Consider the following 16962-nt stretch of genomic DNA (forward strand, 5'->3'; position numbering starts at 1 on the left):
ATTTGCATTTAAAAACAGGATTTTGTTGATAGAAAGTAAGCTTATTTTTCTATTCCTTTCACTTTTCAAAACAGATTAGAGCAATAACTTTTTATAAAATCGGTCATTTTCAGGTTATATTATTTTTTAAATGTGATTTTTTTAATTTTTGATATTTTTATTACATTGGTATTTTTATTTTTTAAATGTGATTTCTAACATGTGACCACTAGGTTTTTTCCTTCATTTTCAAGCAAAAGTTTCACACTTTGTGGGCTGGTAACTTCCCTGGTGGCTCAGAGGTTAAAGCGTCTGCCTCCAATGCGGGAGACCCAGGTTCAATCCCTGGGTCGGGAAGATCCCCTGGAGAAGGAAATGGTAACCCACTCCAGTATTCTTGCCTGGAGAATCCCATGGACGGAGAAGCCTGGTAGGCTACAGTCCACGGGGTCGCAAAGAGTCGGACACGACTGAGTGACTGAACTGAATGGAACTTTGTAAATGAGAGGGTTTACTAGAATTGGGGAACAGGAGGGAAGTTTGATTGAATGAGACCTGTGATCCAATTAGGGGTGGGCAGATTGAATTAAAATTCTGATCAGACTTATAGAGCCTGTTAATCACTTGATTTTTCATTTAGAGATTCCTTCCTAAAAAGAGCATCTTTCTGGGTCTTGGTGTATCTTCACTTTAAACCTGGATTTCAGACTAGCAGAATAAAAATTACTTTTTTCTCCTTTAAAGTATAAGGAGGTATAAAGATTAAGGTAATAACTTCTTGCAGCAAAATGTGATTTTTTTTTTCCTGTTAAAACTCATTCACTCACTCTCTTGTGCATTCACTCATTTGGAAAACATTTATTTGCACCTATTAGTGCCAGGCACTGTTTTAGGAAATATAGCCGGATACCAGTTTCCAGGAAGGCTGCAGGGATCTGGACCCAGAGCACAAGGCAGAGGATTAGGGTTCCCTAACAGTGCGTTCACCTCTTCTAAGACACGGAAAGCTCAATGTAAGGACACAGTCAAAAGCAGCTCAGTACATCTGCTGGGGAGAGATGAGGAGTCCTCTGAGAAAAAGAGCTTCTATTTTCTCAGGGAAGTCAGATGATTATCCATTCCTGGGAAACAAAATGAGGGAAAGAAGGGTGGAATAGGTGGGCAGATTTGAAGAAGGGGGAATGTGGCAAATTATAATACTGCAGAGTGGGAAAATAAGCAATTAGGAAGAGTGTAAGAAGATTGCTGGGTAGAATAAAGGGCTCACCTAGATTTTTGTGGAAATGGATTTAAAATGAGGATTCTTGGTTATGTATGCTTCTTGCCAGCTGACTGGGCGAATTAGGTTTTTAAGTTAATCTTACTTTATCTAATATTTTCAAGTCATTAAATAAAGAAATTTTAGAGTTTTGGCTTTTCACTAATACTTTAAAATTATTTAAGCAAACTTTTTAGTTTCTTTTCCTTATTAATACTTTCAGCCCACTTAAGCTAAAGCTTTTAATTTTGTGGGCTAATTATACTGTAAGTTGGTGTTAATGAAACTACAGGGGTGGTTATATAATCATGGTTGGCGACCAAAAGACTATGTGGTTGAATGGGAGACAAACGAATCCAGGTGACTGACTCAGGGCTGATAAGTTGGAACATATTAATAAAAAACCAGGAATGTTTTCTATATTTGTGTCACCACCTTGCCCTTTATGTCATTCCTCCACTTCACAGTGCATTAATCATTAATTCATTCAACAGATACTTACTCAGCACCTATTATGTGCCAGGCACTGTTCTATATGCAGAGGACACACCAGTGAACAAGACAGACCAGGTTTCTGCTTTCCTGGAACTTATGTTCTAATACAGGAAGATAGACAATTATAATAAAAATATTATTAATAATAATTAACATCTGTTTAGAAAATATTGTTTGCTGAGAATTTTAAGCACTAGTATTAAGTTAATTCTTACAATAACATTATGAGGGGGAAACTAGAAATTATTCCCATTTAATACATGAGGACACTGAGGGCACAGAAAGGGTAAATATCTTGCCTGAAGTTACAGTTAGGAAAGGGCAGATCTAGATTTCAGAACCAAAACAGGCTGGCTATAGGTTCCTTTCTCTTAAAGACTTTGCTATGCTGCCTCTCAGACAAGAAACAAGGAAATAAACAATAAAACAATAAATTCAGAAGTGTTTAGTACTATGACAAAATAAAATAAGGTGATGTGATGCTATTTGTGTATTGGCGGGACGGGGGTGTAAAAGTAGATGTCAGGGGAAACCTGAGGTCTTTGAGTTGAGACTTGAAGAATGGTAATACCGAGGCACATACAACAGAGAAAAGCTAGTGCAAAGAAATCTAGTCTGTGAAACAGAAATGCAGTGCTGCCTGTGGCTACAGCTTAGCGTGTAGGACAATGATTAGAAGTGAAGCCAGGGAGATAGGTAGGAACCAAACGCTAAGAACTCTCAGGTCAGGTCACATTAACAAATTTTATTTTTATTCTAAGTGCAGTGAATTTTCATGTAGGAGAGTAACACTACCTGATTCACGATTTTAAAAGCTCACTCTCATTTTTATATGCAAAGTTAACTGTGGGAGAAAAATGGGAGCAGGAAGATCATTAGGGGACAATTACAATCCAGGTAGAAAATGATGGTGGCTTGGACTAAGGCAGTGGAATGAAATTTGGGGTATATGCTGAAAGTAGAATCGGGAAGACTTGCAAATAAACTAGATGAGAAAAGTGAAGGAAAAGAAATTTAAGCAGGAGCCCTGGGATTCTGGATTGAGTAGCCTGATGGTAGCAGTGTCCTTTACTGAGATGTGGCAGGTTAGGAGAGTAATACCTTTGGTAAGAAAAATCAAGATTAGCAACTTGAATTTTATGAGGGAAGGGACTTTTTCTAATGCTTTGTTTCATTTAAAGTTCAAAGAAAGAGTTCTGGGGGCGCGGGTGGGGGAAGCTTTTTTCTGTTCGATGTTATGAGCTCTTTACATTTGAAAGTAAGGTGGGGGAGTTGAATTTTCTAATAACAAATATCTACTGAGCACCTACTGTGGCCAAGGATCATGTGATTAGATACCAAGTTGAACTAGAAAGGCAAACAAAATCCATGCTCCCATAGAGCTTTTGGTAGGGGAAAGAGTTAGGACGATTGGTGATTTTTTTATTTTCCTATTCGTTATCTTAAAAAAAACTTCACCTAACGCATGAGTAGCCATCTTTCAATAGTAACTGCATCTAGGGCTCCTGGCAGTTGGGCCCACCGTTCTAAACGTTCAATGTCGGTTAGTATATAAATGAATCTCGATAAATAGTAACACCTCCCCTCCCACTAGAACTTAGGCTGTTTTAAAAAGTAAAAATTTTAACTAACGTTACGAATACAACCTTCGTTGTGAAGACTAATATTTTTGCAGGAATGGTACCTTTATAAAGATCGTGGTTGCCCCCGTACATATTTGTTCTTTCTTCATATCCAATTAAATGCAAATACTACTTTCCGTAGCCCAACTCTCTAGGTTTGTTGGGTCTAGCTCAGGAGAAAGGAAGCAGGAGCCGTTGGATTTAAACAGTTTGGTGTAATCCTTTTCTATGCTCTCTCGCTAGCCGGGGACTTGGTGTCGGCTACCCGGGGCTCTCCGTTCACGCAGTACCTGAATGAAGGAGTCTGGGAGGGGGTCGGGAAAGTAAAGGACGGAAGAGACATTAATTGGCTCTCGAAGCTACAAAACGACGTTCACGTCTAGTCTAAAGCACTGATTTCAAATGCCCGCTCCCTGGGCCGTTTCAGCCCCGCCCCTTGCGTCGTCACTTCGACTTCCACCTTGGTCTCCGCTGATTGGTTCTTGCCTCCGCCTCCGAAGGGCGGCAGAATTGCTTCCGGGTTTGGGGCTCTTTTGGCCCCGGGTGCAGAGGTTTCTGGGAGCGGAGGGTCATGATGGCGTCTGTATGATCTCCGGAGGCAGCGGCGTCGGAGCTCGGCCAAAGTGAGCGGCAAGAGGAAAGCGGACTGTGGGTTGGACCGTAAGGGGCAGTTGGCGGCGGAGGCAGAGAACCCGGTGCGGGCGGTGGAGGCGCCAGAGCTCCAGACGAGGAAAGTCGAGTGTGGGTGGGGCCGGAAAGGGGCAGTTGGGGGCGGAGGCAGAGAATCCAGCGCGGGCAGAGCGGGCCCCAGAGGGGGCCCCAGAGGGGCCGGACGGGGAAAGCGGCCTGTGGGCGGGGCCGGAAGTGGCAGCTGGGGGCGGAGTCAGCTAACCCGGTTTAGGCCGCGGAGGCCCGGGAGCTGCGGGCGGGGAGAGCCGGCTGTGGGTGGGGCCGGAAGGGGCAGCTGGGGGCGGAGTCAGAGAGCTCTTAAGGACCGAGGAGGCGGCGGAGCTGCGCGCTAGTGGTGGGGCTCGGTGCTCGGAGGCAGTGTTTCTGGTCTCCGGCGGGCCGCCGATAGCGCAGCGCCAAGGTGGTTCTGCAGAGGGCCACCCCTCGCCCCCGGGGACAGGGGTGAAGAGTCAGCGGGTTCCCTATGACAGCCCGGAGGTGAACTCCCCGCCCCAGGGATGACTGTCTTTGGGGGGAGGCGGCGGTTCTCCCCAGCGGCCTGCAACCCTGTTTCTGCCTCTCTGGATACATCCCTCTCCCTTTCTTTTTCCGGAAAATCTAGAGAAGTATATCATTTCCCTCAGTTTTTCCCTGACACTTGCTTTTCTGACGCTTGAGGATGTTTCAGTAACCACAAACGGGTCCCCAATTTTTGGTTATTAGAATCCTTTGATGGTGGGCTCTTGTGTTTTCCAGCATTTCTTAAATTGAAACTTGGAAAAGATCTGATTTATATTATGTTGGCTGCTGCTGGAGGAAATCTGATCAACAAAAGATTGTTGGAGATATTTGCCTATGAAACTGCCACTGAAGTTTAACACGATTTTTTACTAGAACACTCAGTAACTTTGTCAGTGATTTTTTTAAAGACGTCTTTGCTTTTGTAGTTGTTAGCCTGTTCTGCTCTGTGAGGTTTAGATGAAATGGGAGTAAGGAATGTGGTGGCCTGAGGTTGAGTGGAGATGTTTAAAACTCAGACATGGGTGTACTGTATTTTACAAGGGTTTTGATGTGTCAGGTCTTCTGATTTAATAATCCTTTGAGGAATATCCCCATTTCACAGATGACAGAAACTTAAACTTGGTGGCTTGCCAGGGTTCACAGATATTTGAGGGAATGAGCTAGGGAAATTATTTAACAAGTATGGATATAGATTAATGCTTTTCAAAATGAGAGTTTGTCATATTGAAAATAACTTGGCACAGTTTTTCTTCAAAGCATAAAAGATGACAACAGCAGCTCGGCCAACTTTTGAACCTGCAAGAGGTGGAAGAGGAAAAGGTGAAGGTGATTTGAGCCAACTCTCAAAGCAGTATTCAAGCAGAGACCTACCCTCTCATACAAAGATAAAATATAGGTAATGAAGCCTTTTATTTTTTGTCTCACAAGCAAGACCAATTCGGTTAAATGATGTGGTCATGAGAGAGCGTGTTTGGGTTATTACCACTTTAGTTATCTTTTTTCATAGGAGTAGAATGTACTAGTGTTTCTGACACCAAAATTATGCTCCATTATTTTAAAGTGCTACCAGATATTCCTTAAGCAGAAATTCCAGTTAACCAGGAATTTCTATATGTATGTTGAATAATGACTAATAATACATTCTGTCAGGAGGAGCAAGCACCATCAGTACTAATCAGCATGAGATTAAAAGTGTTGCTGTAACAAGCCCTGAGTTAGCATACTAACAAAAAGTAAAGGCGTTTTAATCAACCTGCTGCCTTACTATGGGAAAGTATGTTGATTTAGTTTGAGGTTCTTAAAGGTTGTTGATTTAGTTTGAGGTTTTTGACATCACAAGATGCCTCTTAGTGACCTTCAGATTAGACTAATGATTTTGTTGATTCCCATAGTGGAGTTTTATGCTTTAGGGACTCAGGATGAAGTTGCATTTCTTGAATTGTCTTCCATTACTATAGCTGTGTGTTTTTTAGAAATCAACTTTGCCTTGTCTTGTTTCTCCTTTAGACAGACCACTCAGGATGCCCCTGAAGAGGTTCGAAACCGTGACTTCAGGAGAGAGTTGGAGGAGAGAGAGCGAGCTGCCGTAAGAGAAAAAAACAGAGATCGGCCAGCCCGAGGTGCCAGCACTACCTTAGACCTCTCTCTCATCACATTGTGTTGACAATGGTTTTCCTTTCGTGTGGTAATAGGAGTGGATTATTATTTTTGTTTGTTTGCTTTTAAATGTGGAGTGAGAGCCATAGCAGTTTCTTGAAAGATTGGATTGGATTGATTGGATTAGATTACATTGGATTGGATTGGATTGGAGATGACTTTTTATGCTTCTGTTTTAGAAAGAGCTAGGGTGTATTTAGCAACTGTTATTTCATTCAGATTAAGGAGTTTTTGACTATTTACAGTAGCCAGACTTTTTAAGGCCCCATGGTTTCTATGAAATTCTTCCATTTTTATTTCTAGCATGTGTAAACTATATCCTAAATTTCCTGAGGCTACAGTTCCCATACTAAAATCAGTACCTTCGTTAACTCATTCAGCAAGTATTTGTCAAGGACTTATTTGCCTGACACTGTTGCTATAATCCCTACCGTCATGTTTAAGACCTAAGCTCTTTGTGCCCACAAGTCCCTAAAACGTTATAGGAAATGCAGGATTTGATTCAGTGAGTAAACTAATGTTTGTTTTCTCCCAGAACATACAACCTCCTCTTCAGTGTCAAAGAAACCTCGATTGGACCAGATTCCTGCTGCCAACCTTGATGCAGACGATCCACTAACAGATGTATGTTTTACTTCTTTCTCTTATCTCCGTGTAGTAATTTACTTACCATTTTTCTGAAATATTTTTTTAATTTATTCTTTTAGCTTTAAGAAGCAGTTTGTATTTGTATTTACGTACTATTATTCAGTTACAGCTCTGACTTCAGTGCTAAACTTTATAGTTTATTTTAAAACAAAGAAAGCATTATCTTGTTAATCAGATTTCAAGTTTGATCTCTGGAGAGCCAGAAAGGTGTGCTTCCCTAAAAAAATAATTCTCGGTATTAAACCATGGAAATTGGATAGCTCTACCTCTTCAGACAGGGCTCTTCATCAGTAGCATCCCCTCCAGTGAACGTAAGGACCTTTCAGTATTCTCAACCAGTGATGCCTCTTCCGCATGTTCAGTGGGCATAATGGCTCCCTCTGTGTTTAGGAAGACATGTGATCTAAGTGGAAGGCTTTTAAGGATTGGCACTTTCGTTAACATTCAAATTTAGGTCCCACTAAATTTGCAGTTTTCTATGTACAGAGAAAAGTCTTCAAGGTAGCGTATAATTAAGCATATATGTTAGTAATTCTAGAATTGATAGACTAAATTAAAAATTAACAGTAATTCAGTATAAGGAACTCAGTTTTAAGTGAGATTTAGTGATTATTCATTTGAAATTATTTTACTCTGAGAATTTAGCACCCTTTTTTGTACTTTCAATTATCTTTATTTCCTAGTTGTTTTGAGCAATATAAAACTTTTGACTCTCAAAGTATGTAGTTAGTGTGTATCAGTATAAAATGTTCTTTTTCTAGTTTTACAAATATTTTCATGTGTAAATTCTTATTTGATCAGGTAAATTTGAAAGATACTATTTGCTGCTATAATTTCTAAAATACATTTTAGTAAGTAGTCATAAGCTACTTGTGAGGTTTTATTTTACTTTTTGTTTGGTTCCTGATTTTAATTGTATTTAGCTACATTTTTCTTTCCCAGGGAAGATTCCTGCTCCAAAGATTCAATAAGTGCCATTTTTATGGAAAAAATATGACTTATACCTTATGTCTAACCTCCTGGGCCATCACCATTCTGTTTTAGGAGGAAGATGAAGATGAAGATTTTGAAGAGGAGAGTGATGATGACGATACTGCAGCTCTTCTTGCAGAGCTGGAAAAAATTAAAAAAGAAAGAGCTGAAGAGCAGGCTAGGAAGGTAAAACCAACATATTAAATGTTTTTACATCTTCTCACATAAATTATAGTAGAAATGTTTTTTAATTTAAGTAGTAGCACCTTACATTAGAAATCATCCTTGCCAGGTCTAGATATTACAGCACCTGTAGGTTTATAAATCTGGTAATTTCTGTGATATCCTAAGTCTCCTAGTTATGTTAGAAATTCTTTTGAAAATGGTTCAAACATGCTTTAGGCCTAGTCATTAAAATTCTTCACTCAATTATTTGTTCAACAGACATTTAGTCAATGTCTGTCAAGTGTCAGAAGAATCAAAGATGACTAGATGTAGTCATTACCTAGGAAGAACCCACAGATATAATGAAGTTTTCTTTACCTCTGTCCTTGTATTCTGCCCCAGCCTTCTTTCCAGGCACTTGCTGAGGCTATCTGTCAATAAATTTTATGTAACCTAGCTTCTCTGAGTCCCCACAGTCTCCATTTGGAAGGAAAGAATGTCTAACTTAAAGACAGATAAATAGGATTCATAGTATATACCTTTATTATAAGATTACCCATAGTGGTAACAATAGTAGTATTACCCATAGTAGTAACAATAAGAGATAAAACTCAGGAGGCAAGAGTAAGTGAGTGCACTGACCATTTCTAGACCAATGCTAAATGAGTTTGAACTCTGTTCCAAAGGATATGCAGAACTAGTCGATTTCAGCAGGAGACGGTAAGGTTGTGGGTACATTTTAGAAAGATTACTCTGGCCAAAGTGTGGAGGATGCAAGAAAGAACTGATTAGAGGACTGTTTCAATAATCCTCATATCCTGATACAAGACTCTTGTATGCTAGGAGTTGAATTTGAGAGACGTTAACTATCAGGGAGATAAAATTGACCAAAGAAGAGTGACCAATTAGCTATGACAGTTCCTGGGTCTGTGAGTGCCATGCACTGATTCAGGGAACACAGAAGGATGGGCATGTTTCAGTGGAGAGAAAAGAACTAATGAGTTCTATTTGGAACATGTTCAGTTTGACACAATGTGAGACCCTCAAGTAGACCTATCTGCCTCCACTTTCAACGAGAATAGAGCAAAAATTTTTTTAAGTGGGCTTCTGTGTAAGATTTTATTTGAACCAAGAATTGTTCTGTTTAGTAGGTTAATGCTTGGAACCTAGGAAGGTAGAATTCATGTGGGTCAGAAGGGCCAGGGAAGAATTGAGAAAAGAGGTAGAATTGGGGATAGGCTTTGAGACAGCTAGAATTCAGATTGGAAGAATAAAAACATTAAAGATACAATTCATGTCAAAATTTGGCATAGGATAGCAAAACTCCAATAGAACTATCAGAGCATTCCTACACCTGCACACCACAAGAGGGCAGTTGTTCTATTCTAAATTCTTTTGGCCTTCCTAACAGCTGTAGATACGGAAAGAGACAGTTAAATGCATTTGGAGCATAAACATCTCAGACAGAAGTTCTTGGCAATTTTGCAAAATGCATCTGATTTCTTTGTACAAGCATGTGTTGGTGTTTTTTGGAGTCAGATGACAGCTTTGTACCTATTTCCCTGTCTCAGAAAGTGGCTGACTTTTGAGGTGTTTCAAAATGTTTCCAACCAGTCAGCCTATGTTAGGGGCTGGGAAACTTTCTATAAAGGATGAGATGATAACTGTATTGGGCTTGCAGACCGTATAGCCTCTGTCGCAACTTTTCAACTCAACTGACTGTAGAATAAACAGCCGTAGGAAACATAAATGAATGAGACTGTTCCAGTAAAATTTATTTAGAAAGCAAGATGGTTTGGATTTGAGTAAACTGCAGGCTGTCCATCCTGTATACCTGTGGTCGTGAAACAGAGTACCTGGTACCTGAGTAATGATTAGAATGTTTACTGATATACTCTCTAAGCAATTATGTAATTTTGTATGTAATTCAAGAAAGAAAATATGTTTAAATAAATATGCAACTCAAGAATTTCAAAGTCAGAGACTAATGAATGATAACATGAAATATTTATAATGAAAGAGCCTAATTATTTCAGTAAGTAGGACTTTTTTGCTATATTTTTAAAAACAAAAACAATGCTATCTTGATGCTTATCCCATCTCCCTCTAAAAATCCTTACAGTCTTTTAAAATATGGGTTATGATAATAAGATTGATGCCACCATTAATATAAGTAAATGAATCTTTTACTTATGAATCTTCCCATATTGTTGACAGGAACAAGAACAAAAGGCTGAAGAAGAAAGGATTCGTATGGAAAACATTCTGAGTGGAAACCCTCTTCTTAATCTCACTGGCCCATCCCAGCCTCAGGCCAACTTCAAAGTTAAAAGAAGGTATTGTACAGTAAATAAGTTGGAGATTTTATGTATATGTATACAGTACAGATTATATATAAAATGCAAGTTGTACGTGTAGTTTACAGATAGAAATGTTTGGAGGTTGAAACGTCTCTTAATATGCAGATCACGTTTGACCTAGCTCTGCTCAGCTTTTCACGTTTCTCTGCACTGCACCAGTGATGACTTAAAACACTTTTCAAAGATGCCCATGTTCTTTGCTGATTTTCCACCTGCAGTTTCCTCTGACATGCATACATCCACACACACACACATTGTATAGCTTTTCATTTGATATATATTTATGAGAACTCATATATTGCATATGTGAGTTTGTGTTTTATATGCTAGATGATATTTTGAAATAATAGTCTCTGTTTTCTCTAAAACATGTATTTAAGCCCATTCCAGGCTGCCTGTTTTTTTTTTTTTTTTTAAGTTTATACATTATGAAAGCCAACCAAGAGAATCTTAACTAGAGTTCTACCCTAAGCTCTTCAGCTGCTCTTTCCTTGTGGTTAATGTGGGCGTGGGCCAACATAGGAGCCTTAATTATTATACCCTAATAGTTTCTTCTTTTGTCCTAAATTGTTAATGGTAACAGAGTATATGTAAAATCCTTAAAACCACATAATCTAACTATAGTGACTTGCTCAGTTTTCCTTGAGACCTGTCCATACTAATCAGGGTAGTACCAGGTGCTGCCTCTTTGTTTTAGACCTGAAAACATTAAATATTTATGCAACTTCTGCGTTTTTAACTCAAGGTTTCTTATACTGGAAGAATAATAAGAATGTTGTGTGTATTCTAAAATAGGGATTAACCCTTCCTGATATAAAAAAGCAAGCCAACCATCTCTTAAAAATTACTTAATTCTTTTGGGTATAATTGCAGCATCAAATGATGCGCATGTTGAGCATTGAGGAAGCTTTGCAGTTCACATGATTTTTTTATCTTGGTACAGGTGTTGTAAGATTGTCTCTTTTTTTTCTTTCAGGTGGGATGATGACGTTGTCTTCAAGAACTGTGCAAAAGGTGTAGATGATCAGAAGAAAGACAAAAGATTTGTAAATGATACGCTTCGATCTGAATTTCACAAAAAGTTCATGGAGAAATACATTAAATAGTACAGTTTTATGTGCTGAATTGAAGGCTATAAAATGTAGATGATCTGACTTCATTTTGATTTATTTTTCTCTCCCCACCCCTATCTAAATTGTGTATAGGCTTCCCTAATTTTTAGTTCCAAAGTATCTTTTCCTTTATTGATTAATTATTTGACAAGGACTTGGGAATTGGTTTAACCCAGTTTCCATCTCAATATTTCCAGTCATGTGTTTTCTTTTAAATATGGGAAAAGAAACCTGCTTGTAATAAATATTTTTAATAACCGAAATAGCCAAATCTGTGTCCCCAACTTGTTTGTTGAAATGTATGCAGCTAGTAAAACATTGCATATTTTCTTCTGTGTGTTGTATTTCTTTGTATGTTAACTTTTTTTCCTCATATCTCAAGTCAGTTAATTCATGATATCTCCTCTATCTTTTGAAAAGTGTGACGAAAGATTAAAGGGATTCCATTTTTTACCACTGTGTTGGTATAGAGGAGTGTTGTCAAGCAGAAAGCACCCTGAGTGCATGTGTGAGGGAGCATGGGGTACCTCTCACTGGGGTTGCCCCTTTCTTTTCTCTCAGCCCCAGACAAGAAAGAGCTTCTGAAGTGTGCCCAGGAAGCATGTGGCGTTCACCTGTGTTTTGGATACTAAGCTGCCATGTTTCTCTTGAGTGAGAGAGACTTTGCACACTGACACTCACTAGATGCAACGCCTGGGAGAGTTTAACATCAAACAATATATGAAATAAAACCTTTGGAAATAGGACGATATGGATACAGGAAGTGGGAGTGTTTACACAGCTGGGAAATGAAGTTTCCTTAAACCTTGGCTAGGATTTTTAAGGTTATCATTTTGATAGAAAATGTAAGACTGGGAATTGAATCTTTTACAGATAGAGACCCATTCATAGGATTCCTCTAATGTAAATAATGTTGAGTTTGGTAGGATTAAAGGTAAAACCTTTAAAGCAAAAATAACTTGTTCTTTATCACTGGCATTTATTTAAACTCCCTTCTCTAGGATCCCCAGTGGAAGCTTGGACACAGGTTAACCTGAGTCCAGAGGAGAATTACAGCCCAGGTCTTGACCAAGTTTATGCCCTGTGTTTTTGGGTTTTTCCAACTGAGCAATTTACATTGACGTTTGAATACTTTGACAAGTGTTTTTAATTTGGCTGTGCTGGGTCCTAGTTGTGGGATCTAGTTCTGTGACCGGGGATCAAACCTGGGCCCCCTGCATTGGGAACACGGAGTCTTAGCCACTGAACCACCAGGGAAGTCCCTTGACTAGTGTTTTTTAAAAGCCTTTCATAATACTGAAATGTTTTTATCTCCAACTTTCTAAAGTGCCTTCACATTCATTTTCAATTTTCTTCATAGCAATATTTACATAGGAAGGAAATACTGGGTTATTCAAAACTAAGGAAATTCAGACTGAGTGATTTGTTGCTAAGTCACCAGTCGTGTCCAACTCTGTGTGACCCCATAGACGGAAGCCCACCAGGCTCCCCCGTCCCTGGGATTCTCCAGGCAAGAACACGAGTGGGTTGCCATTTCCTTCTTCAATGTGTGAAAGTGAAAAGCGAAAGTGAAGTTGCTCAGTCGTGTCCAACCCTTAGGGTAAGGGCTGAGTGATTGGATCAGCATTAATACATGGTGGGACACATTTGAGTGCCTAAAACTGAAAATGTGCTTACAGAAGTGAGAAGCATCATTTAGATTTCCAAAACTTGTTCTTGGGATTATGGGTAAAGTCTTGAAGTAAAGAAATAGGAATTAATCATAAAACCTTTTAATATATGAACTCATACCCAAGGGCCCAATTTAGGTGCACCCTTATTCTGAGATCCAGTTACTTCAGATAACCTATTGGAGCCCAATAGGTTCAGGAAGAATCAGAGTAGAACGAATTTCAATTTCTTTATCCATTTTCCTAATATTTCCCAATGTGAGACATTATGTAACTGGTCATCGATCAAGGACACATATAAACGGTACAGTTTCAGCTCTCAGATTTATAATGCCAGTAACAGCCTTCCTAGCAAAAAAGCCTAACGTTCTTTCAACATGTCTTGCGTAGGTGTGGCTGAGGAAACCGACTAATCCCGCCAAGAGCCAAGACTTGGAAGCAAGATGGACCTGAATGTGAAGCCCAGCTCTGTCACCTCGGGTTCCAGTGAAGTGAACTAGCTAACATTTCCAAATGTGCTCAGTTCAGTTCAGTTCAGTTCAGTCGCTCAGTCATGTCCGACTCTCCGCAACCCCATGAATCACAGCACGCCAGGCCTCCCTGTCCATCACCAACTCCCGGAGTTCACTCAAACTGTAATCAACACTGCTTCCTGTAAGGCAGGCGTCATTTTCTGTGTCATAAACAAGGCAATTGAAGTTTCTAAGAGAAATTTAAAAACAAGCCATGTCATAAATCTAAGCGAATAAGGCCAAGATTCAAACCTTGCAGTGTCTATTTGAAGCCCGTCCTCTTAACGGCTTGGAGAAGGAAACACCCTCCAGTATTGCGTGGAGAATCCCACGGACAGAGAAGCCTGGCAGGTTACAGTCCATGGGGTCGCAAAGAGTCAGATATGACTGAGCACCCTCTCAACCCTTCAGAGTTTAACTCAGGTTATAAGTATGGCCTCAACAGGGATTGATTGGTCTTGCTTGGTTACTAGGATTAAAAACTCACTAGGGACTTCCCTTGGAGAAGGAAACAGCAACCCACTCCAGTATTCTTGCCTGGAGAATCCCAGGGACAGGGGAGCCTGGTGGGCTGCCGTCTGTGGGGTTGCACAGAGTCGGACACGACTGAAGTGACTTAGCAGCAGCAGCAGGGACTTCCCTGGTGGTCCAGTGGTAACACTACGTGCTCCCAAAGCAAGGGGTCCAGGTTCAATTCCTGGTCAAGGAACTAGAGCCTGCATGCTGCAACTAAGACCCGGAATAGCCAAATAAATAAAATATTGTTTTTAGAAAGTAATAGAAACTCAAGTGAAATAGAGGTTTATCTTTTTTATTTTTTGGAATTGAAATATATATGATTCACAAAGTTGTGTTAGTTTCAGGTGTATAGCAAAGTAAATCAGTTACAACCTTCTGACTTCGTCACAGGGAAGGGTTCTCATGTCATCCTGAAATTTCCTCAAGACTCACACCTCCTTGAAAGTCTAACTCTTGACCTCAGAGGCCTATTTCCAGAGTGTAGGTTAAATCAGCACTGGGCATTGAGTCACTCTGTAGAAGCCATGACTTCAAATAAGCCCCAGTGGAAGAAAAAGTGGAAGAGGGGAAAACTGAGATAACAGAAGTGGCAAAGCTCACAGAGCATCGAAGCATGAGCCCTGGGCGGTGGGCCCTACAGACCAGGCTCCCTACCTCCCTCCAGCCCCGGAAGAGCTGCTCCCTTGCCACTTTCCTGTTTAAAGTCTTCTAAAGACAATGAGGAAAATGCTGGAAAATCATCTCTGTCAAGATACCTACAGAAAATGTAAAACATATAGTCATAAACCTATAGGAAATGTAGGTATACTCCACTGCAGGGCATTAATAGAATACAATAAATGTAGCAAAATATATCTTCCTGGATAGGATGACTCAATAATGGAAGATACAAGTTCTCCAATCCCTAAAAAATTTTATGAAATTTTAGGAGGTTGGGATATTTTTAATTGACATTTTGGCTAAGTTGCTTAACATTTTTCTGTTAAAATAAGTTTGTAAGAATAGCCAGGAAAAAATCTGGCAAGGAAATATAGTGAGAGGGATTTTCCCCACCAATAAAAAGAAAAATGTACAAACCAAAACAGAAAAAGACACATATACTCCAATGTTCGTTGCAGCGCTGTTTACAATAACTAGGACATGGAAGCAACCTAGAGGTCCATCAACAGAGGAATGGATAAGGAAGCTGTGGTACACATACACAATGAAATACTACTCCGTCGTAAAAAGGAACACATTTGAGTCAGTTCTAATGAGGTGGATGAACCTAGAGCCTGTTATACAGAGTGAAGTAAGTCAGAAAGAGAAAAACAAATACCATATATTAATGCATGTATGTGGAATCTAGAAGGATGGTACTGATGAACATGTTAGCAGAGCAGCAGTGGAGATGCAGACAGAGAAGAGACTTATAGACAAGGGTGGGGGGGGGAGGGAGAGGGAGAGATGAATGGAGAGAGTAGTGTGGAGGCACACACACTAACATATGTGAACAGACAGCCAACGGGAATCTGCTGTGTGAGTCGGGGAACTCAAACTGGGGCCCTGTGATAACCGAGATGGGTGGGGATGGCGGCAGGTGGAAGGGAGATTCAAGAGGGAGGGGACATATGTACCCTTACGGTTAATTCATGTTGATGTATGACAGAAATCAAAGCAATATGGTAAAGCAATCATCAATTAATTAAAAATAGATAAATATTTTTTAAATGTATTAGAAATTTAAAAAAATTACTGTGATGCTGGCAACAGAATAGAGAGATGGAAAAAAAATTGAATATAATAAAAAGTCTGAACACAAATGAGGTACCTAAAATAATTTTGTAGATAAAAAAAGTCTTAACAAGAAAATCAATGGAGTCATTTGCAGCAATATGGATGGACCTAGAGATCATCAATACTAAGTGAAATAATTCAGAGAAATACAAATATCATATAACATGATATCACATAGGTGGAATCTAAAAAAAAGATACAAATGAACTTATTTACAAAACAGAAATAGACTCACAGACATAGAAAAGTTTCGGATTACTAAAGGGGAAAGAGTAGGGGAGGGATAAATTAGGAGTTTGGGATTAACATATACACACTACACTATATAAAACAGATAACAAACAAAGACCTACTGTATAGCACAGGAAGCCATATTCAATATCCTCTAATAGATAAGAATTTGAAAAAGAATAGCTATATGTATATGTATTAATATAACTGAACCACTTTGCTGTATACCTGAAACTAACACAACTTTGTAAATCAACTATATTTTTTAAAAAATCAATGAAGAAAGAATGAACTATTCAGTAAATGGTGTCAGTAGAGTTAATGAATAAATTAGGTAGAAAGTACAAACCAGTGTCACACACAAGGCCAGAGGGAAGACAGACATATTCAGCCAGTAAAGAAAGAAGCCCTTTTATTACTTTCAAACAGTTTAGTACTTTCCAGATAGTTTAGTACTTTCAAAGTCAGTGGAAGGAAGTAACCAAGGGTGCAAGCCCTCTGGGCCCCTTGTGCAGGGAAACCCTGAAACAAAAGGGACCAATGACGGCAACACTAAAGCCAGACACCCTGGTGCAGAGAAGCCAACGTCAGTCACGTTTTGTTTCAGAGCTTCCAGCTGTGCTGTAGGGAGGTGAGGAGAAAGCCTCAGGCCTCATCAGAACTGGCCATGGGAAGCACCCCTTAAAAGACAGAGAATCAGGTGAAAAATAACCCTGTAGCAACTCAGGCTCCCAAGACTTTCTGCCAGGATACAGATCAGCTGCATTTAAGACTTGCCCAGGCGTCTTAATGGAGA

The 16962-nt window shown here is 39.6% G+C and overlaps 1 protein-coding gene across 5 annotated transcripts; it reads left to right on the plus strand.

The window, feature by feature from the left end:
• The first annotated feature begins 3823 nt into the window (after positions 1 to 3823).
• Positions 3824 to 11791, plus strand: CWC15 (CWC15 spliceosome associated protein). Of its 5 annotated transcripts, none has more exons than XM_055422921.2 (7): positions 3824 to 3977; positions 5302 to 5440; positions 6052 to 6164; positions 6737 to 6825; positions 7894 to 8007; positions 10204 to 10322; positions 11323 to 11791. In XM_055422921.2, the coding sequence occupies exons 2-7, from the start codon at positions 5310 to 5312 to the stop codon at positions 11450 to 11452; spliced, it is 696 nt and encodes a 231-aa protein (XP_055278896.1). In that variant the 5' UTR covers positions 3824 to 3977; positions 5302 to 5309; the 3' UTR covers positions 11453 to 11791. The 5 variants fall into 5 exon arrangements, with proteins under 5 accessions (XP_055278896.1, XP_055278897.1, XP_055278900.1 ...); XM_055422922.2 differs by having other exon boundaries at positions 3847 to 3977; positions 5289 to 5440; XM_055422925.2 differs by having other exon boundaries at positions 3939 to 4049.
• Positions 11792 to 16962: the final 5171 nt, after the last annotated feature.

The sequence above is a fragment of the Moschus berezovskii genome, chromosome 14, assembly GCF_049115385.1.
Source record: "Moschus berezovskii isolate FMDL1 chromosome 14, NW_MosBer_1.0, whole genome shotgun sequence".
Taxonomy (NCBI): domain Eukaryota; kingdom Metazoa; phylum Chordata; class Mammalia; order Artiodactyla; family Moschidae; genus Moschus; species Moschus berezovskii.